The sequence below is a fragment of the Galeopterus variegatus genome, unplaced genomic scaffold, assembly GCF_000696425.1.
Source record: "Galeopterus variegatus unplaced genomic scaffold, G_variegatus-3.0.2 Scaffold1238, whole genome shotgun sequence".
NCBI lineage: Eukaryota > Metazoa > Chordata > Mammalia > Dermoptera > Cynocephalidae > Galeopterus > Galeopterus variegatus.
Genome location: NW_007727349.1, coordinates 120,237 through 146,077, shown reverse-complemented (window position 1 = coordinate 146,077; position 25,841 = coordinate 120,237). Strand labels below are relative to the sequence as shown.

The following is a 25,841-nucleotide window of genomic DNA, read 5'->3' as shown; positions in this document are numbered from 1 at the left end:
CCGCACCGTGCTCAACCAGTGAGCAGACCGGTCTCTACATGGGATCCAAACCCTCGGCGGGAGCGCCACCGCACTCCCAAGCACCGCACTCTACCGAGTGCGCCACCGGGCCGGCCCGGTAAGTCATTTTTCACCTCTTCCTCTCTGTTTCCTTACCTTTAAAATGGACACACAAGGACACTTCTTTTACCATATCTTATGGTGACAGTCTAAGAAGTGAGTGACTCTGTCCATCTCTCTCTCTCTCATATATATATGTGTATACACACACACACGCATATATACATACGTATAAAATTCCTTAACTTGGATAAAAATTCCTTAACTTGGATAAAAATTCCTTAACACACACACTGTAAAGTTCTATCCAAGTTAAGGAATTTTTGTTTCTAAAATGTCATTTGTCCCAATATAGCATTTTATAATCTCCACACATCCACCTTCTGAAAGCTGGTGACTCGTAAGTACTAGCAATTCTCTTAATATCAAAGGGGAACATTTTTTAATTAATAAGAGTATTTTCCACAAAGGGCCATTAATAAGAGAAATATTCAAAAGTTAAATACTTCTATGGATCAGCCAACAACTACAATCTATCTAGAAAAAACATAAGAAGCAAGACTACACAAATAAAACTATCCCAGTGGAATTTTAAAAACTTGACATGATTTTAGAGTAAACAAGTGAGACTGGCCAAAACGTTTTTGGTTGAAGAGTCATACTAGGAAGGAAAAGGGCTTGCCATGTTATATATTAAAATGTATTATAAAGCCATGTTAGTTAACCATATTGATGCAAGAATGGTGAAATAAAGTAATGGTACAGAATTGAAAGTCTAGAAAAAAGACCGTAATATATATAACAACATTCTATGATAAATGAGTTAACACAAAATCATGAAAAAGGTCTGGGTTATTCAATAAACAGTCCTGGAAAAGTGGCTATTACAAAATAAAAATCAATTTGCACACTAACCTCACAATATACATCAAAATTCCATGTAGATTAAATTTTTAAAGTAAAAAATGAAGCCATTATAAAAAAGAAGAAAAATTGGGTGAGAATTTATTCAGAGAAATCATAAAAGCAAGCATCCACATACTAATCTACATAAAAAATGTACTATTTCTGCACATCAAAACCAATTGTAAACAGGATGCAGAGTGAACTGGGAGACAAAATTTGCCATGAATGGCAAATAATACACTAATCAATACGAAAAATATAAAGATCTCAATATAAAGAACAATGACTCCTAGCAAATGATAGAAGAAAAAATGTTCATGTATTTCTATTAGCTCCCACATATACAAACAAACAAATGGGGGTGGGGAGGAAAGAAGACACAACAATCACAATAATTCCTTGACTTGTTAAGATAAGTGAACAGATATGATCCTGATTTGGGGGAGAGGGAAGGGGGAAAAGGAGGCATGGGTAAAGGGACACAAAAATCAACTACATTATATATTGATAAATTAAAATAAAAAATAAATAATTTTTTAAAATGTTAAAGCACTCAATCAGAGAAATTCAAACTTAAAACACTAAAAAGCAGTCTCCCCTCTTCTGGTGGTGGTGCAGACTGGTGCACGCCTTCAGGAAATCAATCGGTAATAATGAATCAAAGTCCCATAAAATATATACACGCTTTTGTCCAGTAATTCCACATCTAAGAATCTTTCCTAAAGAAATCATCAGAGCTGTGGATAAAGATTTATGAGCAAAAATAGCCAACGCAGAGTTACTGACAATAGCAAGAAAAAATCGGAAACATAAATGGATTCTTTCCTTTCTAGCAGAGGCTCTCTGTATGAAACACAGAATTTAGAATATAAGAGGTTTGGCTTTTGATTTATAGGGAATCTCATTTTCCTCACAAAATGAACAATACGATGCCACAGTCAGTTCTCTACCCTTCTCCAATTGATTATCTAATATTTAGGTCATCCTTAGCAAAACAGTGTCGTCTTGATCCCTCAAGACTCACTATCTCCTAGGCAACTGATTGAATAAGGAAAAACATAAAGCTTCACTGAGAAATATATAATTTTAAAGACTTGAATAAATGACATGGCACATCTTGTCCCTCAGCTGAGAGGGGGAGTAGCGGTAGGGGACATAAAAGAGAAAGGCAGACAGACAGCCAGGCACAGCCAGGTGCCGCATTTTAACACCAGTTTCTGTGGTATTCTTTTAGGGAAGAAAAAAAAAAAAGCTTTACTGAGATATAATTTACCTACCATAATATTCACCCATATTAATTGTGCGATTAGTTTTTATATATTTACAGAATTGAACCATCACAACCATCTAATTTGAGAACATTTGCATCACCCCAAAAGAAACCTCATAACCATTTGCAGTCACTATCCAATCCCGCTCCCAACCTAAGCAACCATAAAGAATCCACTTTATCTCTAGGGAGTTGCTTGCTGTGGACATTTTATATACATGGAGTCATATAATGTGTTCTTTCACGTCTGGCTTCTTTCATTTATTATAATGTTGTCAAAGTTCGTCCATGCTATAGCATGTATCAGGACTTCATGCCTTTTTATGGCCAAGTAATATTCCACTATGTGGATAGACCACATTGTACTTATCCATTCATCAGTTGATGACATTTGGGTTGTTTCCACTTTTTGGCTATGCTATGAACATTCGTGTACAATTTATGTGTGGATATATATGTTTTCATTTCTCTTGGGTGTGGAATGCTGGGTCACACAGGAACTGTGTAGTTCACAGTTTGAGGAACTGCCAGACTATTTTCCGAAGTGGCTGCACCATTTTACATTCCCCCCAGTGTATTAGTTGATCATAGCATTCCCTTATAATCCTTTTAATTTCTCTTAAGCTCAGTAGTGATATAATTCCTTCTTTTTCTTGATCAGTGTAGCCAAAGTTTATCAATTTTGCTGACCATTTCAAAGAACCAGCTTTTAGTCTCACTGATTTTCTATACTGTTTTTCTATTCTCTATTTCATTTATTTCCACTGTAATCTTTACTATTTCCTTCTTTCTGCTTGCCTTGAGTTTAGTTTGCTCTTCTCTAGTTTCTTAAGGTAGAAAGTTAGGCTATTAATGTGAGATGTGAACACAGGCGTTTGCAGCTGTTAATTTCACTCGAAGCACTGTTTTAGCCGCATGTGGTACATTTTTGTATGCTGAGTTTTCATTTTCATTCATTTCAACGTATTTTATAATTTCCCTTGTGAGTTCTTCTTCGACCCATTGGTTACTTGGGAGTATGTTGTTTCATTTCCATATATTTGTGCATTTCCCCAATTTCCCTCTGTTATTGATTTCTAAGTTAATACCATTGTGGTTGGAGAACATACTTTGTATGACTTTAATCCTTTCAAATTTATTGCGACTTCTTTTACGGCCTAGCATATGGTCCATTCTGAAGAATGTTCCATGTGCATCTGATCACTGGTTGCTTCATGGAAACACTTTATTACTGTTTCCCATAAACCTCTAATTTCTTGCCAACACTCTGGGATCTTACTGGCAGTTTACTACTTTAAATAAAAACTGCTACTGTGAGTGACTCCTCACCCTACTTCACTCTACTAACCTATTCTCCAAACCTATTCTCTTTACTCATTTTTATCCCCACAATTGCCCCGAGGGAGGGAACAAGAGTAGCCTCCCTGCTTTATAGACGGGCACGCTGGAAAACAGAGCGAGGGGCCGCAGAAGTGGAGCCTGGGGCCTCCCAACAGCTGTTCTTCCCGCAACAAGGCCCTGCTGCGCTCAGCTTACTCAGGTCTCCAGAGAAACACGAATGGAACAAGCAGGCTTGTCCTCCTTAAATGCTCTTTCTCGTGCACTGGCACACACAGGGGAAGTTTCTGGCTGTTCTCTCTTCCCTTCCCGGTGGGAACAATGAGGGCAGCCCACCTGGCACTGCAGCTGGGCCCGCTGTCAGCCTGACCATGGGTTAGGGAGTTGGGCCATGAAATGTCCTCATTGTTTGGGCGCAACAGTTCCAAGGCTTCACAAGCACAAAAAGCCAAAAGCCCAAAGACTAAGCTGGGGCTGCACATGGCATCAGGGGCACCAGGCTGTGATGACAGATCGAGATATAATTAGAAGAAAATGCCCCTTTTCCAGAGCTTACTGCAAGTGAGTACAGCTGCTGTCCCCATACAGTGCAACAAATAGCAACCAGCACTTGCATATCATCTACCTCTGATTAATTACCTTTCATTATTAATCTAGCAGCTCCCTACCCAGAAAAATCTCTTTAGAAAGAAGGCTCCCAAGTGGGGCTTAGCAAAGGTCAGTCCCCCAGATCCAAGGGGTGTCCTTTGGGGTCTCCTGGGCAGAAGCTCCATGTCCTCTTGCCTAGCAATTCAGTAAGTGGGTGCCTGATGCAGCCACCTCAGTAATTCTATGATTCCAGGCCTCTAACGAGACAGGCTATGTGGTTTTTCCTTGTGGCCACACATGTAGATTTATTTCCTGACCTCAAAATGGGAGCCTCTTACACCAGTAGGGAGAGAGACTGAACACAGCCCTTCTTTACATACATTCGGGGTTTTAATGGTGTCAAGAAAAGCTACGATTTACTGTCTTTCAACTGAACAGGCAGAGAAAGCAATGGGACTATTTTGACTGTATAGAGCCTGTCCTTGTTATAAAAACTATCCCTGGAATTGCAGATTTGATCCTGACCCAAGTCCCAAGTAGACCTGAACAACCTGGCCTCACCAGTCACTGGATTGGGCCCCCTCAGCCCACTTTTCATTCCAAAGCCCAGCCCAGGTAAACACGCAGACAAAGGACCCAAGAAATGATCAGGGGAAACATCCCCTTTCAGCCTGTCACTTGAAAAACTACCAAAAGGACTGGCTTTCAAATTTCAGTTTCAGGGAATGTTCTGCTGGCATCATCTAACTCATGTCTTCACAGCCACAGGCTTCAGAAGCGTCGTCAGTCATTTCTCTCGGTGCCAGCACCACCGTTTCCACTTTAATTCTCCCATCCAAGGTAGAATCTGAAGATTATCTTAGAGATACTTTGCGAGCTCCTTGCCCTGCATTTTAAAACCTAGCACATCCCAAAGTGGAGTCCTAACTAGTACTCAGTAAAATTTGATTCCACGATTAAGGATAAGCACGTCTCCTCACCACAGGACATCTGAGAGCCTGCAATATGCTAATACGTACCCATCACAGCTGCTATAGCTGAAATTTGACCAAAGAGGCAATTTTCTCTCTTTGTCTCTCCCTCTCCCTCTCTCTCTCCATCCCTCTTTTATGGAATATTTTGCAGGAATAGGACTCCATGCAACACACATTAGGAAATGCTGGCCTGGTTCTTTCTGAGTGTGTCACACATGTCACAAGGTCTCCTCTCTAGTACATGAGAATATACAATAACACCTCCTTTTACAACATGCCTTGTACAGACAAACTTGGGCATGCTGAGATCAAACTGAGGCCTCATAAAAATAAGCACCACGTACAACAGTGCATTGTGATTGAACCCTAGAGCTGTCCTCAGAGCCCGGTGCATTGTGTGGAGCCCATACACTTCCAGCATTCTGTACAGTGTGAACTGTAAACTCCCCTGCAATATGAGCAAACTTCAGTAGTCCCCTGTTATACAGACTCTCTGACTTTTAAAAGGTGCATAAGGCTTTTTGCCAGCAATATAAGAAACAAAATAGGAAGTCAGACTTCCAAGTGTGTTATGCTCTATGTAGAGCGTTTGGAACTCCAAATGCATTTTCCCTTAGAAATGAAGTTATAAATGGTGATCAAGTTCCTGACTAACCTACAACGTAGCTCAAATAAGGCACATCTGCAATATTATCAACTAGCAAAATCTGAAAAATAGTGATATTAAAGAAAAGACATTTTTATTTATCAAAAATACTTCTTCTCAGTGGCATACCAAGTGGGGGTGGTCCACGCCCAGGCAAGAAGGGGCTGCCTGTAGAGAATTTACAAACAATAACAAAGCCAACAAAGTCAGTTGGCTTTTTACTTTCACCACCTGCTGGCAACTGAAAATGACATCAGTAATAAAATATTGCTCCTTTGAAGAAAAATGAGTTCAACAAGAAGTGAAGGGTACTTGGAGCTATTAAGGAGGCTTTGGCTTACCTACAGGGATTTTAGTGTGATTCTTTATTGTGTCCAAATTAATATTTGTACCTATAGTCATGCCTATAGGAGTCCTTTTATTTTTTTAATGCTTATCAACAATGATCCCGGTCAGTGGTGGTATCACGGATAGAACAAAGATCAGGAAACAGATTCTATTGAGTTCAGCGAGCAAATCTTAGGCAAGAAAAGAAAAGGAGTAAAGAGAATGTGTGTAATGTGAGAAGCCATGGGTCGGAGATGGAATTCCATCAACTACGAACACTGAGTCAGAGGAACCAAAGGCATCCTCCTCGAATAGGATTCTCCCAAGGAGAAAAGGAGATGGGCAGGAGGAGGCATTTCTGAGGAGAGCCACCAGGTGGAGCCACTACCACAAATCCACTTCATGGATGGTCTTCTGGGTGGACTTGGGTGGAAACCCAATGGGAACGCGGTGGGAGTCTAAATCCACAACTATTCCATGGGACATGCATTACTCTAGCATTAATGCCTTGGGACCAGGACATGGAGATCAAAAGGAGATAAATATAACTGAAGAAAAATCCAAAAAACCAATTTTGTCAATGATCCACACATAAAAAGTATAGAGTATGTACAACAGCAACACCCCTCCACCCATGTGCTTCTTTCCACCCATTTCCCCACTGCCACCCCTAGGCTTAACAGGCAGGACTACGCAGATAAGAACCTGAGCATGGGCAACACATACTATAACATCAGTCATTGGTCTTAACACAGGCTCCCAATAACGCTCACCAAAAAAGCAGCTAGGGGGCCGGCCTGGTGGCACACTGCTACAGTGCGCCGCTTGGGAAGCGCGGTGGCGCTCCCGCCGAGGGTTCGGATCCCACATACAGACCGGCCGCTCACTGGCTGAGCGAGGAGCGGGGGCAACACCGAGGGTTGCGATCCCGTTGCTGGTCCCGGTCCGGTACGGGCGCGACACTGAGGGTTGCGATCCGTTGCCGGTCACGAAAAAAGACAAAAAAAATAAAAATTAAAATTAAAATTAAAAAAAAGCAGCTAGGGATTGTTAGTAGAAAAGGCTCTTTACTGTAAAGGTTCTTTACTCTCAAGCTTTTGAGAATGAAGGCCCACCGGAAAAAAGACTGTAGATGCATATACAGATACATTCACACAGATGTACATATTATTGAATGACTATTCACTCCCCTGGGAAAGACCAGCTCAGGTGACAGCCAAGAGCTTCAACACAGTAACGCCTTCTGTTAACTCCTACTCTTCTATCAGTCCAGAAAAGCCAGCTCCTTAGGTAAAACTGACAGGTGATTTGATAACCCAAAGAAAATGTGACCCAAAATGCCACATTTTCAGATTCCTTGTTAACCAGGGGGAATTCACATTTATTTATCCAAAAGGAAATTTGAAAGAAAAATAAAGTCTCGTTTCTACAAACAAATCCCCAGATCTTATATGTACCTTAAACAACAAACCACTGGAAAACCAAAGCACAGTTGACATTTTCTTATTTAGGAATACACTTTTTTCCATCCTTTGTTTATAGTTTCATTTCCAACAAAGAGCCCCCAGCCTATCAAGTTCCATGACACTGGGGCTGACCTGTTAGCTCAGTTGGTTAGAGCACGTGTGTTACAATACCAAGGTCAAGGATTTGGAACCCCGTACAGGCCAGCCACCACCGCCCCCCACCACCCAAAAAAAGATCCATGCCACTGCCTTGTAGCCATGATGAGCATCCCATGCCAGCATGTGTGTGTTTGCACACACATACACACACTCACACCCTCACCCAAGTTCTCACGAACCAGTCCAACAGATACCTCAGGAATACCACATGGTATTCCCTGCAGCCAAGTAAATGCCAAAGAAATGAAGGCTTGAAAAAAGGTTTCCCCTTCAGGGAAAGGGGAAAAGGAAGGGAGATCACTTGGTCAGATCTGTTTAGGGATTGGAATGACTAGTTCTACAACTATGACGAAAAGAAAGATAAACATGAAGTAAAATTCTTCTGACAGCTACAGGCAGCAGACCAAAATGGAGAGCCCTTCCATGTGGCAAACACAAGGCCCATGTTAATGTGGAAGAGCATGTGTGTATTACCCATCCACACACAAAGTGAAAGTCTGCACTGACTTTTAAAGCAACAGTGTGTCACCAGAGGCAGAGAAGCTGTTGGTCCCTCTGTTAAGGAAAACATGTGAATCAAACCTGTCTGAAGGACCAAATGCACCAAAATGAAACCACAGAGCAATGTTCTACAATTGAATGCATCCCCACATACCAATTCCAAGAGCAACCCTCCCCCATCTTAATGTGAGCATCACGTGAGACAGCAGATCTCGCCTTGTAGCATCAGAGCTAGACTTGTCACAAATACTGTCTTTTAAACTGTCAGATCAGATCTTTCATCATTAATCTCTGGAAGGGGCAGTAAAATGCAAATGCATAACAAACCTTAAATAAAGATGGTAAAAGCAGTTTATCTTTCGGAAGGCAGATGCCAAAGTAGCAGAGCGACTTAAAAAGATGATTATAAAATACATCTTATATCAGGACAGCATAACAATAATAATAACAATAGCAAAGAATAATAAATGTGCAAAATACAATAGAGACTTACCAAACACTGAATTCATGATAAACTGGAAATAGAAACAAGGACATATAAAGCCAACCAGAAACCCATGGAGTGGCTTCACATTCAGAATGACAGAAGTAAATAAGAGACATACCCCCACCTTGCCATAAAAAAAATATGAGAAATCTGCAGCACTTTCTCAACATTTCTCAAGTGACATACCAGACTGGAATTGCTTGCAGGCAGGACTGGCTGGTGTTTTGCTAGTCTTTATACCTGCCCAAGCCCAGGGCCAGGCACATAGTAGGCATCTAGTAAACACATGCTGTTGAATGTTCATTGGTATCCACTAAAAGGTGAGGAAGGAACAATGTCCACATTACAGGCTTCAGGAGTTCAGAGAGACACAGTGATGCCACCTCCCCATGTGGTCTGCTACCCATGCGAGCTAGAGACCTGGAACAGAGCCTCACACGTGGTCCTCACACGGGCCAGCAGGGTACTGACTACAGCCTGGGTACTTAACTGATCACATGGATAAAGTTAGTCCGGAAATCCTTCTAAGGCTGAAACCAAATGATTTTTTATTTCATTTTTAATTCAAGTAGAAAAGAGTCTATATTCAAATGGACAAAATCTACTGCTCATTTTCAAGAACATATTAGAGTATTTGCTATTATCTGTTAAAACTTCCACTGTATTCCTTTTTGCTTCTAAGCTTGAGGTTTAAACGCTTGTTTTAAAAATTCTTCTATATATCAATGTTCCAATTTAGGAGGGCTCATCATTCTCCCATATGGGTTTAATGGTAGAAGACACAAAAGAATAAATCATCCTCAGAAGAAAACAGACAATTCTTTTCTGTTTGAGTCATGAGAATGACATTTGAGTCCAAGGCAAGTTTTCATAGTTTAAGGCTGCAGTTTTTCAACATACTGGAGTCTGGGATAACTTTAGAATATACAATATCCACGCTACAAGTTTAAATGAAAAATGACTTATTCCTTGGGAAATACTTGTTTCAAACAGGAAGTTCCTTCATTGAGCCTCAGGTAAAGACCAGAGAAATGGCCAGAGGTGGGAATGGGCACAGCTGCCCCTGAGGTTTAGTGCCCAGAATGCACAGCCCATGGCTACCATGCCAAGCCAACTGGGAAGTCATGCTTTCTCTCTCAATTTCACATCCTCTTTCCAAATAATAATAATTAAAAAACATGGAGTCATTCCAGTAACCCCCTAAATCAACTCTGTAGAAATTTACAAAAGTTAAAGCTGAAAACTGAAACTAATCAGTCCCCAAACTAATGTTTCCACAGTTCTGGCCTTTTCTCAAGGCTATGAATGAATAGCTTCCTTCAAGCCGAAGGTACCTTCTGACCTTACATAGGTATCTGGGGAGAGTGAGTTCATCCCAGACTATGAGTTTCTACAATCTGTTTACAACTGCTACAAAGTGCAGCATGTCACAAAATGCAAAAGAAATGGCTGTGGGGCGAAGTCTATCTCAAGTTCAAGACCCAATGAAGTGGTTTAATTTCAGACTCATAATAGAAATAGACTTCAATCTTTATTAAACCAATTCCAAGCCTGTATTGAATTTTAAGGCCCATATAAGGAAAACAGTCATCTCATCTTTGATAAAGTTGAAGGCAAAAAACTTTTGTTAATTCTATTAAATTCTCACAGGGTCCAAGGCTGAATCACAAGGTGGACTCATATACTCTAATAAAGATCCCATGTTAGTGAATCAAAGCAGGCTGTTAAGAAACCCTGAAAGTAACTTCCCTCCCTAACAGCCATACAACAGTAATAGACCAAAACATCTAAAAGGTTTCTAGGGACAAAGCTTGATGGAAACAAAGGGGAGGGGGAGACTTCAGTCATTTACGATAACTCATAAAACTTTAAAAATTAGTTGGATGGAACTGTTTACAAGTAACTAGAATCATCCCACAGATTTCGCCTCTGATCCTTGTCTTAAAGAAAAAAAGAGTGTTTTTTCATTGATTTGGGGTGGGAAAAAATGTAGCTTTTGAGATCAGTACAATGAACTATTTATCTGGCCTGACAAGGCCAATCAATCTCCCCCTGCTGTTGATTATAAGGAGTAGGGGAATACTGTTAGTCGTGATGGGTGGGGGAGGGCCGAAGGCAGCCCTGGTCCTGGTACACAATGCTTCCCCTTCAGTGGAAATTAATGTTTGGCCCAGGTGACCCAGGAGGTCAGTGTGAAGCCTGGGACAGAATGAAGATGGGTTGTAATGTGCTTCATATTTACAGAATGCCTCCATGTACTCAAACCTCATGGCTGCTGGCACATGCAGTATACAAAATGCCTAAGAGTAAGAGATTGCTCATAACCAGGCTGCAGGCCTAAGGTAGAAGGCTTAAAAAAAGAAACATAAGTCAGTAAAAGCTACCCCTTTTAATTCCATTTTTCGGTGAATGAAAAATTCCATTGGGGAACTCAAAGGCCAGATTTTCAGTCTCTTTACAGAGACAGTTATCTGAAAAGTTCTATTCCTTCGTTGATTTAAAGTTCTCAGGTAATTTTACTGAACTCATCCAGATAATTACCTTAATTCCTTACCTTAATTAATTCCTTCTCTTGTTAAATTAATTACCTTAAATCTCTTAGCAACTATACAAGAACGGGGCTGGCCGGAGAGGCCTGGCCGCTGGTCATCGTGTACACAGTTGTGGGGCCCGCAGTTGAGGGGCGGGAGAGCCCACGCCAGCCAGAGTGGTTTGGAAATGCAGAAAGAAGATGCTGTGAACTCTAGCTCTCTAAAGCCTGTAATCGCAGGTTCTCGGGAATCTGGGAACTTATTTGCAAGAACACAGGAGGTACTTTTCAGGAAGACTAGTTTTACAGCAAAGTACGCTTAATTCTTAAAATGGGGAATCCCCTGCTTTGGTAGGATGGGATTTAAAAAAAAAAAAAAAATCCTATAGCTTCTAACCAATGTGGGCCTCCAGCCAATATCTCATCTGAATAATTCAGAAAAGGAAATGTAACCCAGGGCAGCTGGAGGAGGTAGAGGAAGAGACAGGAAGGAAGAGAGACACAAAGCTAATGTTTCCAGCTCTATGATCAATGGGCAGTTTATTGGACACATTCTTATGCTGTCTAAATTTTATGAAAGATTAGCTGTTCTTCCCCATGGTTATGTAAACTTGCCTTCTTTTTTTCTTGTTAATGGAACCCTTTGGTAATACACTTCCTGCCCCTGCTTTCTAGCAGCTCTCTGTTTCTCTTTAAGGAAGTAATAAGCCCTTGAACAGCCAGCAGCTGAACGCTAACCTACAGGCGGGTGCGCTTACCACATGCCCTGCCTCATCCATGGTCAGGAAAAACCGAGGGAACCCAGTGTGCCCACAGAATAAAACTGAGGGTCATCTCTGCGGTCTTATATTCCCTCTCACATCATTTCAAACAACAATGATCACTAAGAGGGGCTGGGGGAGAAAACCAAACTCCAACAAGCTGATACCTGAAAATTTGCCTCCAAGTCTCAAAAGAGGGAAAACGAGATTAGATTGTTACATCCTAGTCAGATGGATGTATTAGCTGTATGAGTATCTTTGCACATTCTGCTTCATAAATCCAGACACAGAGTCTGCGTTAGGGAGCCCAGGAGTTAGAGAAAGATCCTGATAAAATCTGCCTTAAATTAAAAGGTGAATGTGGTCAGACACACACAGCTCAGGCCTGCACCACAACAGTCTCTAAATTCACCTTCTGTGCATAAAAAGTTATGAAAATGAAAGTTAAAACCCTAGAAAAGTCATCATTACAAATTTAATCTGCTTTCCCATTGTCAAAAAAAAAAATTTTTGTTATTAGTTCCCTTTATTCCAGTTACTACATAGTTACTTGTTCTGTGTGTCTCTGTGTGTGTGTACATGCATCCAAAATTTATAACAAAAACCAAAAGGGCAAACTCCATTCAATTTTTCAGCAATGCAAAATTTGACACAGTTCACCTAGAATTTTCCAGTTGCTGCTTGTGTAGGGGCAGGGGGGCTCTTTCTCCTTTTCCATACCTCTCTTATTGGTTCTTAAAATTGTTTCAGAAGACAGCAAAGAGTTTCCACTGGGCACTTCGTGCATGGGCTTTTCTGGAGCTTTGTTGGAGAGAGGGTCTTTCTTCATCTCCTTCTTTATTTCCTGTAAGGACAGATAAAAGGAAAACAATACTGTAGTTTGAAATTCTAGGATGCCTCTTTGACCATCTTAAGCTTCATCTTTCTGGAAATGAACTATAGTGATGCCAACTCAGCATAACATGATGTTTTAAAAACACCATTTCCTATATTTTTGTAGTTTTTTCCTTACACATACTGGAGAAGCACTTGGTCCTATAAAATGGAATAATGTCCAGTATGAGGAGGGGACCTTATGTGACTATGGCCATCCCATGTGACCATAAAGAGAATGAGTGATAAAAGCTACCATACACCTCTAAGTGACAGCCTGTTCTACTTTTTGAACAATGACAAGCTTTGGCCAAGCAGATTCACCCCTTAATAAACCTTCTGATTTCTATTCTTTGCAACAAGGGATTAGAGAAGTATATTCCCAAATCACCATTGTGCTCACAATTATGCGAAACCCAAAAGAAGATGATTTAAATTCATTTACAGTCATCAAGTTCCTCTGGCTTTTCAACTCTTGATAGAAAAAAAATAAGGATGACAGACTAAAAATAAAGACTATCATTCTAGGCCAGGGGTCAGCAAACTACAGCACACCACCCATTTTGGTAAAGAAAGTTTCATTAGAACACAACCCTGTCCATGCGTGTAAGTATTGTGGACAGCTGCTTTAATGCTCCAACAGCAGAGCTGACTAGTTGCAACAGAGATCAAAGCCAAAAGTATCTGGCCCTTTACAGAAAAGGTTTGTCAACCCCTTATCAAAGCTCTATTAAGATCTGGATTTTTAAAACCTGATAGCTGATATAATTATTTCGAATTACTTTAATAATTTACATAATTCTTTTCAGAAGCATTAATAGCCCCAAATGATGACTAGCAACTCACAAAGTGCAGGTCTGTACACCAGCACTCTTGTAAGGAGCAAGGGGTTTCTAGGCTTGTCTGAACCCACGATCACATGAACTTGGGAAAAAGTGAAAGCTCAGGGACTAGACCTAAAGCATGGTTGAATGGCAGCAAGGGCTCAAGGGTGAGGGATGTGTTCTTCAGAAAGAGCGTGGGGGGAAAAATGGGGCTGGGTTTCTTCTATGCAATGGACATGAAGATGGTACATTAGGTAGGGTCCATGATTAGGCCTGCACAGAGGGCACAGATGGAAGGAAAACAACAGCATGTCTGAACATTGCCACTGCCCCGCAGCTGCCTCCACACCCGAGTGTATGTTGGTTACCATATCCAATTCCCCAGCTGCTGGCTCTGTTCACAACAGCCTCACCCTCTCTTCCTCTCTCACCCAGGCCCCACCGGAAACCAGCCACTGGGGCTGGCGCTTTGCTGGGTTGAGAGTTTCAGCTGGTGTCCCAGAGGCCTAATTAGGCAAAGCTTAGCCCCAGGCCAACACTGGTACCTCAGTGCCCTACATGAAGCTGTGTGTGTGTGTGTGTGTGTGTCTGTGTCTGTGTCTGTGTCTGTGTGTGCGCACATGGACATCCACCTCAGCAGCCCCAGCACGTGCTAGAACAGCAGTTGCTGGGGGTTCCTGGAGCCTCACGGGCAGATGGCATCAGGGGACAATCTGCAAACACTGCCTGCCTGGGCCACATGATGGGATGCTTTCTAGGGGATGCCTGCCAGCCTGCTATGGTCCTGGAAGTGAAGACAACAGCCACCAAGGGGGCTCATTTCCCCAATGGTTGTTTCTTTGGGGGAGGCACAATTGCTCAAACCTCATTTTCTGTTGCAGTGTGGCTATGACTGTGCATAAATAAACTCCCCACCTAGACACAACGCGATGCAGCAACACAACATCTGGCTTTGCTGAGGAGCACTTCAGAGAAAGTCAGGGGGTTGGGGGCTACATGGCAAGTGTTTGCTTAGCGCTAGCTGTTAATGGCGCAGTCAGGGAAGGCTGGGGTGAGGCTACGGTGGTCACTGGAGAACATCAGAAGCCATGATTCTCAAGAAGGCTCACACCCCAATGCTTCAGAGCAGCACACCGTGAGCAGCTGCCTGGAAAGGACTGATCGGAGTGAGAGCAGGTGCTTAAGGGCTGAGAAGCCAGCACCAGGAGAAAGGCTGACCCAGAAACCCCAGATGCCATCGTTTCCCCAGTAATTGCTTGCATTTGCTGGACAGAGAAGCCGAATGGTGAGAGAACTTAAGTTGCCTCTTACGTGGAAGCAGGGAGCAGATAAAACTTAAAATACGCCCTGCATTTTTTCAAAGAAACCAGACAGACACATGGACATGGCAATGACTTCTGTGGGCTCCCCACCTGGACAACACCAGGCTCAATGCAGCCCTACCCAAAGCCAACACCTTCCCTCCAACATGCCCCTTCTCCCAAGGGAGGGGAACCTGTCTTGTTTGACCCCCCATCGTCTACCCACTTACCCAGGCTGGAAAACTCAGCACTAACCCCCCCCCTCCCATCTAACCAGTCACCCAGTCTGCCTGTATCTACTTCCTGAATCTCTGTTTCTTTCCATTCCTCCTTTATTGCCTTAAAAACATAAACACCAAGCCAAGGACTTTAACAGACATTCTCCAAAGAAAATAATGGCCAATAGGCACATGACAAGATGCTCAACATCATTAGTTATTAGGGAAATGCAAATCAAAACCACAATGAGATACCCCTTCATACCCACTAGGATGGGCTAGAATTTAAAAAGACAGAAAACAGGTATTGATGAGGATATGGAGAAACTGGAACCCTTGTACATTGCTAGTGGGACTGTAAAATAGTGGCACCACTGTGGAAAACAGTATGGCAGTCCCCCAAACATTAAACATAAAACTACCATATGACCAAATAATCCCACTCCTAGATATATACCCAAAAGAATTGAAAGCAGGGACTCAAACAGATACTTAAATGCCAATGTTTACTGCAGCATTATACACAAAAGGCAAAAGGTGGAAACAACCCAAGTGTCCATCAACAGATGAATAACAAAATGTCCTGTATCTATACAATGGATTATTCAGCTTCAAAAAGAAATACGGGGGCTGACCAATTAGCTCACTTGGTTAGAGCATGGTGTTGATGACACCAAGGTCATGGGTTAGGATCCCTGTACCGGCCAGACACAGGAAAGGAGAAAGGAGGGGAGAGGGGAGAAGGAAGAGGGGAGAAGAAAGTAAAAACAAAAAGAAAAAAAGAAATATGGGTAAAGTTCTGACACATGCTACAACATGGACGAGCCTAGAAAACATACTAAGTGAAATAAGCCATACACAAAAGGACAAATATTGTGTGACTCCACTTATATGAAATATCTAGAATAGGCAAACTCATAGAGACAGAAAGTAGATGAAAGTTGACCTGGGAGTGGGGGGAGAGAGGAAATGAGAAGTTACTATTTAATAGTTACAGAATTTCTGTTTACAGTGATGAAAAAGTTTTGGAAATAGATAGTGATGGCTGTACAACATTGTGAATGTAATCAATGCCACTGACTGCACACTTAAAATTGTTTAAATGGCAACTTTTATGTTATATATATTACCACAATAAAAAAATGAGAAAAAAACCCACATGGTTAGCAGATTTCAGTGCTTACCACGTGTCAAACCCTGCTCTGAGAGCTTCACCTGGATTGCAACTTTTAGTCTGCACACTAGCCCTATTCACAGATACGCCAAGACACAGAAAGCTAAAGAAACTTGCCCAAGGTCAAACAGGTAGAAGTCAGAATTGAAACCCAACCTGCCTACTTTCAGAGATCCCCTGTTCACCACTCTCCCTGGAGTCCTGCCTGGATTATAATAATGTCTCCCTATCTCCAGTCTCTCCCCTCCCAGTTCAGCTTCTGCACTGCCACAAGGGACACTTCTAAAACAAATGCATGCTCTTGTCATTCCCCTACTGAAATCTCCACTTCCTTCCAAAAGACTACAGGACAAGCTCCTTCATTCAAAAACCTTTCAAATTGCACAGCAAGCCACAAGTCCCTGTGTACTTGCTCCTGGCTAAAAATATCTGACATGCATGCTGACCCCATGGTACCAATTACCATGCAAATACAAGTTGGGGAGGTTGCACTTAGTGGACAACACCTTATGGCCGCAGACTTCTGATGCCATGGACTCCTATCAGTGGGCTCTAAAAATAGGCGATGATGCTAACAATTATACAACCTTACACTGGAAAATGCTTATCTTGCATAAATTAAAGTTCTTTAGCAGATTATTTTTCACTTGCTCTTCACAATAATGCTGTGAGCAAATAAAAAAACTGATTTTGCCAGACACATATTTGTACACATAAGAATAGTGAGACTCAGTGAGAGAGGACACAAGACCAGACAAAGGCCACGAAGCTAGTTAGGGGCAGAGCCAGCCATGGGACCAAACTCTAGGCCTTCTAGGCAGAGCTCTTCTGCTACATCTCACCTCCCAAGAAGAGCCAGTGTCATGACTATAGGACAGAGAGTCAAAACCACTCAGCCTATGGCTCCAGTAGGAACCTTAGCTTCCCTCCATGCTTAAAAAATGTAATGTACCACTTTACCCATAAGCCCAAGAGTATTGAGGCCCAAAGCCTTAAGTCCCTTATCATCCACATAAAAGAGCTCCTTCCTGCAGAGGACGGTGGACTTGGCACTGGAGCAACTCTTGCTTGCGTACAGCTACCAGTAGCTGTGCACCTGGAGCATACCTGGAGCTCTCCGAGGTTCTGATCCAGGTCAGCAGGACTCTAGATTTTCTGGGATGGGGGTCCCTAACCTCCAAACCCTATATCTCAGCTTTCTGACTACCAGGTCCATGTTTTTATAACTATCTGATAATAACCTGGGTCCTACTGTATCAGAGGTAGAGGCCACATCTGGGGCCAGAATTGTGGGACATGAGGGCTTATGGAAATTCATAATACATGCCCACGTGTATAAATCAGCAACACATGTACAGCTTACACACAGCACAGAATACACAGGGCATCAGCAAACCTCTCTAGCAGGCAAAGGAAATCCAGTTTCCCCTTATTTCAAATCTGATGCCTTAACAATGGAAACTCAGCATGTTCAGTAAAACTAAGGCCATCGATAAGCTATTAATGCTACAACAACACTTGAGCTGTGTCACAAAGGCCAACTGAGAGAAGGAGGAGAACTCCTCACACCATTCCTGCTTCCCAAAGGCATCATACTGAATGGAGGTCCAAGATGGCTCACCCACATTCAGAGGCCAAAAAGCCCCAATAATGCCAATGTAGCAAAGATGCCCCATGACACATTTAGTGGCCTGCAAACAGCAGCCTTGCTGGGCAAACACATGATTTGCATTCAACTAGGAGCTAAATGAGGATAGTCTGCTTTCTGATGAACTAAGTTGCCTGGATATGGCTGGCTCCTGGGTCAAGTCAGCTACCTCTCTTCCTCCCCATCCATTACGTATGATACTGGGTTGAATCTTAACTTCTTTAAGTTAATTGGTCATTCTCCAACCAAAACGCTACATAGTAAAACACCAATGAAAGTCCATTTTGGGGGCACCTTCCTCCCCCCCACCCTTTATGTCTTCCACCAACCTTCCACCACAGGTTAGGGCACAGACTTCACAGTGAATGGAAAGATTGATGCTATGATTCAGAAAAATTAGTCCTGGCATCATTTATTAGGTGTGTGACCTTGGGGGCAATACTTAAAGCAACTCTTTTATCACCTGTATAAGAAGTCTAGTGCTAAATGTGCCACCACAGAGATGTCTTCAGGATCAAATAGTGAACTGGAGAATAGTATACAATTTGATTACTTACTATCCTTATTAAATAGTAAGTGCTATTAAAAAAAAGAGCTACACATAACACAGATAAACTTCACAGTCATAATGTTGAGTGAAAGAAGCCAGACACGAAAGATTACATACTGTATGATTCCATTTATGCGCAGCTCAGTAACAGGCAAAACTAATCACTGGTGGGAGATCTCAGAATAGCAGTGACCCCTAGGGAGGTACTGAGGGGGGGGAGGGGGATGAAGGGGCCTGCTGGGAGGATGAAAATGTTCTATAATTTGGCCTGATGGTTACACAGGTGTACACATACCAAAAAATTCATTGAACTGTACTTCTAAGACCTCTGCACTTATTGTATGGTATTTTAATTTAAAAGAACAACATAAATGGTTAAACTGGAAGACAGATTCTTTTAAATTTAAATGTGCTACTATTCTGCCCTAGAAGGTCAAAAACATGAAAAGCTAGTGCTTGGGTACTTTAATGTTCATCTCAGGCAATGGAAAGTTTCCTGGGATCGACATTAAGGGGATGGATGGTTCGAATGTGCCAGATGTACCCTATCAAGTGGGTGAGCCAAGGTATCTCAACTCATTTACACAATCAGCTAAATGGATGTCTCTCCGCCTCTGCTGCTTTCCTCTGATCTTGCAATATTTCCTTCTCTCCTGTCACCAATAGTATGAGTGCACGGGAGCAGGCTGGTGCCACGAACACCAGGGGGAGCTCGGCGCCACCCTGACCTGCCCGGAGTGCGGGTCCTGAGACTTCCCTCTGCATTGCTGAGGCAGGGCAGGGTCCCCTGGGTTCAGGGTAGAAGCAGGGCAGGGGAAACAGGCATTGTTGTTTGCCTCTGCTCAATCCTGCTCTACTGCTTTCTGGAGGAAAGGCTTCCTTTAGAGCCAGACGTGGCTGTGGGATCACAGATGTGCCCTACTAGTTTACAGAAAACCATTTTGCAAAATTACCACTGGCAAGAGATCAAAGCAAATCACTAAAAACAAACCCTTACACCATATCTACTGATCAAGAGAGTGTTGAATAGATACATAATCCTAGATATAACACACTGCTCCCCCACACACGTGGTATCTTCCCTCTCACCCCCACCCCCAAAAGGCAAGGTTAAGGAGCAGCCACCTCATAAGCGTGTTCCCTGCATGAAGAGACTGTGCTTTCCCAGCTTTGGCACTCTTCACAAAAGGTAGTCTGTCTCAGACACGTGGGAAGACCCAGCAAGTATTCGGAAAGCAATATAGAGTACAGGGGGAGCTTTGGCTGTATTGATATGATTCTGTTTCTTTAAAAAATATATCTGATTACCACAGTAAAAGAAAACACCCATGCTGTTGAACCACAAACTGCACCGATTTCATTAGAGAAAATTGTAAAGGGGGAAATATGTGTATGTATGGGTACACGTACACACACACACACACACACACACAGACATACACATACACACACACACACATATAAAGTAAATATGGCAAAATATGAGGATCTGATAAAGCAGAGTGGTGGGCACACTGGTATCTATTACATACTTGAAATAGTTTATAATTTCCCCTAAAAATTACATAGTGAATCTGCATTGATATCTCCCACTACAACAGCTCCCTTGTATTTACAAAATATGCTGCCACTTAGAAAAGTGCTTTGACATATAATCATAGATATACTGATGACATTTTCAGCTCTAAGCTAACAAGGAAATTTTTTAAAAATGTAACTTCAACTGCATACAGGTATTTGCAAAATCATATATTTGCAGTATTATCACCCAAGAATCACTGATAACACAAGCAGGAAAATAACAAGAGCACGAGAAGAAGAGCAAGAAGATCTTGACCTACAGGGCGGAAATGAACACTGCACTGCAAAGAGCACAGCAAGTGCTAAGAGTGGACGAAGATGAGAACAGCCACCTTTGCGTCCTGAACAGATAATGTTGCTTCCTGATGTACAACGCAATTACCTGCATGACAGTCAATGCCTCTATGTTTGCCCATGTCCTGCTAAACATCTAGATTATTATCACTAGATCAAAAAGTGTCAATACCAACCAGTTGTTTGGACATGCTTTAGCAGGTACTTAACAAGTATTTGTCAAACAAATGGCCAATTCAGTAGAGTGTTACCGGCAAGATGATTATCTACAAATGAGGGGGAATATTTTCTCTTCAACCCAAAGCTGCGGCAACCTGGAGATCTGGATCATCCCTATAAAGATACAACTGGGATTCACTGGATCACCATCAGCTTCTCACCTCACAAGAAGCAGATCAGGCTTAAAAGTGATAGGAAGGAGATGATCCAGTAAGAAAATTCATGCAGTCCCTTACTTAAAAAAAAAAGCAATACTTATTTTTTTATTTGACTGCAAATATTAGACATTTAAAATGAATGTATTCATTTAAAGATTAAACCTTAAAAGCACTAGAAGAAAACATGACAAAATGTTTTTACAATCTCTGAGTGGGAAAGACAATTTGACCCTCTGACACAGAATCCAGAAGCCACAAAAGAAAAGGCTGATGAACTGCAGAAAACTATAAATACCACATAGCAAAAAACAAAAAAACAAAACACACACACACACACACACACACACACACAATTCCTCAAAGACAAAAGGCAAACTGGAGAAACATTGCCTGATATATAGAGAGAGCTTCTTCTAAAAAGTATCAGCGAAAAAGATCAATAACCCAACAAAAAATAGCAAATGACAGTTCATAGAAAAACAGAAAAAAAAGTGACTCAAACATATAAAAATATGCTCAACCACACTTATAAGAGAAATACAAATGACAGTGGGATTCACTCAACAATACCTGTCCAGTGCTCAGTACACAGAAGGCTCCTGTATGGTTCTAGCCATTTCCTCAGACCTAGAGCTGTAGCATTTACCGTGGCATTGTAATAATGTTTACATGTGTCCTCACACTAGAGCCTGGCTTTCTCAGAATACTGTCTCTGTTTTCACAGCATGTGGCACAGTGCCTGGCACACAGCTGGTTTTCACTCAAAGAATGGGTGTTTAAGGAACAGCAAGTACAAAACTCTCCAGAATTTCACAGTCTAGAGAGGGATATACATGATTTTTTTAATTACAATGAGATTCTTTTTTTCTTGGTGGCTGGCTGGTAGAGGGATGGAACCCTGAACCTTGGTGTTATCAGCACCACGCTCTAACCAACTGAGCTAATTGGCCAGTCCTAATGATATATTTTTATTTGTTAGATTGGCAACAATTAAAAAATTGATAATATGTAGGCAAGAGTGTAGGAAAAACGAGCCTCTCATACTTTCTAATGAGAGTATAACTTGACATATAAACTGGTACAACCTCTGCAGGAAGCAATGTGGCATTTATCTATCAAAAATTTAAATAGTTAATGAGGAACTGGTCAACCAACACAAATGACTGCGTATTGTAATGATGAATAAGCTAACTATACTGATCTAACCTTTACACATTGTACACAATTACTGAAAATCAACGTTGTACCCCACGTGTATGTATAATAAAATAAATAAATAAAAAGGAAAAATATTTAAATGCCTACACCTTTTGACTCAGTATTTCCACCTCTAAGAATTTAAACTACAAATGTACTTGCACATGTGCAAAACAGCACATGTACAAGATTAATCGTTATTGGTATCATTTAAATTAGCAAAAAAACTGAAAGAACCTAAATGTGTGTCAGTAGAGAACTGGTGATGAATGACCACAAATGCATCCATGCAACTCTACAAGAATGAGGCCAGGCCACGTGTACCAATAAGAACGATTGCCAAGACACACTGCTAGGTAAAAAAGCGTAATGATGTATGCTGGCATTTGTGTGCATTTCTCAACGTACAATTCAGAAGCCACACACAACAAACTGCTAACTGAGGTTGTCTCCAGGGAGGGGAGCAGGATGGCTGAGGGAAAGGGAAAGCATATATGTTGTCCCCTTTAACTAGTACCTTGTGCCTGCGTTAGCCATTAAAATTTTTAATTTAAAAATTAAATAACTGACATATGTTTACTGTTTCCCAATCATTAGACTATTGACTGCTCCTTTTTTGCAAACAAGAAAGAAGCTGACACTGCCCCACAATGAGTTTGGCTATATCATTTCTACTACTAGTTTTGAAGATCCCAATGCTACTGGTCACGGTGACAACAGTGTATGGTAATATATACAAAGTTTTATAGGAAGCTATTCAGTCCATATATTTCACCAAGCAGGGAAGACAGGAAAGCTAAGCTGTGGGGAAGATCATGCCTGGTCCAATAACCAATTGTTTTTTCAATTATATGATATAAAATTCAAGATTCTTGAAATGCAAGTACATGTATAATTACATGACAATCAAGAAAAACAAAATACCTATAAAGAGGCAATATTAAATCTTATAGTTTTATCATGGGTAGCATCCAGTTCTCTTTGGTGCCCAGAGTGCAAGTAACAGAAGCTAAACAGCTTGGGATTGGTTAATCACATTCCAAAATGTTAATTACACAATTTCATATTGAGTTTCCTAAGGGATGGGCACTTTTCCCCCATCACAGTCTCTTTTGGAAAAATTTTAAAATATTTCTTATAACATCATACCTACTGATTTGAAGCAGTCCCCCAAACACAGGAACCATTGGATCGCATTCTAGGTAAAAAGCTTGCTCTTGGAAGAAAAAAAAAAAAAGAGGAAGTGATGTCTAAAGTCCAACAGCCATTTCTGCTATCTTTTCAACAGCTTGATGATGAGGAAGAGCCTGTGCTCCTGTGGCCCCTTGTTGGAATCCCTGTCACAGCTGTCACCCCACTGGGCTGTGATATGGGTCCTTAAGTCTATCTTAAGGGTAATTTTCCATTCTCATCAGCTCTATCCTTCTTATGTGTGCCAGATATAAATGAAAGCAGCACGTGTGTCTAACTCAAGGTTAACTTTTATAATCACAGTTGCTTCTAAAACTAATAATCTAATGAAGAAAATGCAAATGTACTAGGATCTTTTATATATTAAAAAAGCTGAATATAGTCTTCATTTCCCTAGTTCTTCTAAAAAATATGGAATTAGCTTGCAATTATGAAGAGTATACTACGAACAAGGTATTGTTCTAAGGGTGTACATGGAATAACATTTAAATCTCACGACCACAGTAAGGGTAGGGGCCATTATCATTTCTATTTGATAGATGGGGAAAGCGGGTCCCAAGAGGGGTCAAGAACACAGGCAAAAAGTGGCTGAGTGAGGGCTGACCCGGGCAGTCCCATGGCTGAGCCCCCATTTATAAGCCCCCTGACATTGTTCTTTTCCTCCAAAAGGCCAACCTCCACAAACTGCCATTTAAAAGAGGAGAGATGAGGAAAATAACTACAGTATAAACTTTCAGCAGTGACCAGTGTGAGGGCCAATGATTTGAAAGCCACTCCCAAGTAAAGAAATTCTTGGATTTTTACCAACTAAAAAAGCACCTATTTACTGGTTGTTGAAAGAATGTTTCTATACATTTCTATCCAGGATAACTTGACTGTCAAGAATAAATTATTGCAAGCCCGTGACAAAACAATGCCATTTCATGCTCATTTCCTGATTAAAGCTTTTAGACAGCTGGGCATTTTCATTTCTCAGAGCTGTAGGGAGCTATGCAAATTTCCAAACAGCAACTCCAAGATCATTAATCTAAGGAAAGCATGTGCCAACAGAATACTGGATTTTATATTGTTTCAGTAGAGAAGAGGAGGGGCAGGTTAATCTAATTACCCTGTGTGTGGTCACCTGACTGCAGTTAACAAAACGATCAAATGCTAAACTGTACAATCAGCAGCAAAGTCCTAAGTAATGAGGCATTTCGCATTGCAGAAAGGGTAGGAGGAGGGGGGTGAAATTCTTACACTGCTTGAAACCAAATACTGTAGCAATAAAGATAATCATACTGAGCTTATATAAATGATAGGCGAGCATTTTAATTATCAGAAGGAGCTAGGAGCACAACTATAAATCAATCTCTCTCCCTCTCTAATACACACACAGGGGCATGTGCACAGTCAGAATGGAAGATTATTCTAGAGAAGGATGGCTAACTAGAGCTGCAGTTGTCAGCAACCAGACACAGATGCGCACCTAGAATTAGACACACCCTGCAGCCATGACCGTGCATTTGGCACTTACCACTCGGGGCCTGCTACTACTATTTCTCTTTCCAGTAAGGAACAGCCGGGTTTAGAAAAACAGCAGCCTGGCCCAGGCAGCTGACACCTTAGATCAAGTTCTGGCTGTGACACTGCTGAGGGTCTAACTGTGGTGGCTCCATTTTGTTAGCTGTAAAAAGGGAGATTAAAATATTTTGAAGATCAAATGAGATCTTGTGAATGAAGGCACAGCCTCTGGGTCCCAGGATCCTCAGGCTTCATCAGCCAGAGGGAGAACCCCACCTGCCAACAGTCAGGGGCCAAGTGCTGAGGTGCAGTTGAGTATCAAAAGGGAAAAACGTCCTACTATACAACTCTTAGTGTGGTCAGTCTTGCAGAAGTCTCAAAAAATTGACTTCCGTGCACTCTCTCTCTCAGAAGGCTACTGAATGGTGTATTCCACCAAATCAGGAAAGAGAAGGATACGGGATCCACAACCTACAGTAGTCAATAGGAGAGAGGTGATGGGAATTTCCTGGCTGACAGCTGGGCAGCAGTTTAAAGTACAACCAATTCAGAGTAGAGCCGGAGGCTGAAAGGATCTGAGAGGCCTCTGGTATTTTTCCAGGAGGCAGAGGGAGAGGGACCGACTGTATTAAGAGGAATTTTATAAACCTGTTTAGTTCAAGGTATGAGAAGATTTGGACGTCCTAGGATAACTCAACAAACATGAAAGAGAATTATCTCTAGAGAAAACAAAAAGTTGGCCGGCCCGGTGGCGCACTGGATAAGTGCGCCGCTTGGGAAGCATGGCGGCGCTCCCGCCCGAGGGTTCGGATCCCACATACAGACCGGTTCCCGCTCACTGGTTGAGCGAGGCGCGGGAGCGACGCCGAGGGTTGCGGTCCCATTGCCGGTCCCTGGTCCGGTGCGGGGGCAACACTGAGGGTTGCAATCCGTTGCCGGACACGGAAAAAGACAAAAGACAAAAAAAAAAAAGAAAGAAAACAAAAAGTTGCATGAAGAAATCAATTATAGCATATACTTGCTTCAGTACTCAATAGCACCATTGCTACATTAATGAATGAAGCTGCATGTTAAGCATAGATTAAACCAAAATCCAA

General features: G+C 41.7%; 1 protein-coding gene across 2 annotated transcripts in view; it reads right to left on the bottom strand.

Annotated features, from left to right (window-relative positions):
- Positions 1 to 25,841, bottom strand: part of SH3KBP1 (SH3-domain kinase binding protein 1) — a 269,084-nt gene that overhangs the window by 185,779 nt on the left and 57,464 nt on the right. For both annotated transcript variants that reach the window (XM_008575775.1, XM_008575774.1), the window contains exon 2: positions 12,734 to 12,857. In XM_008575775.1, the coding sequence (XP_008573997.1) occupies positions 12,734 to 12,842 (109 nt within the window). In that variant the 5' untranslated portion in view covers positions 12,843 to 12,857. The remainder of the gene's footprint in view (positions 1 to 12,733; positions 12,858 to 25,841) is intronic.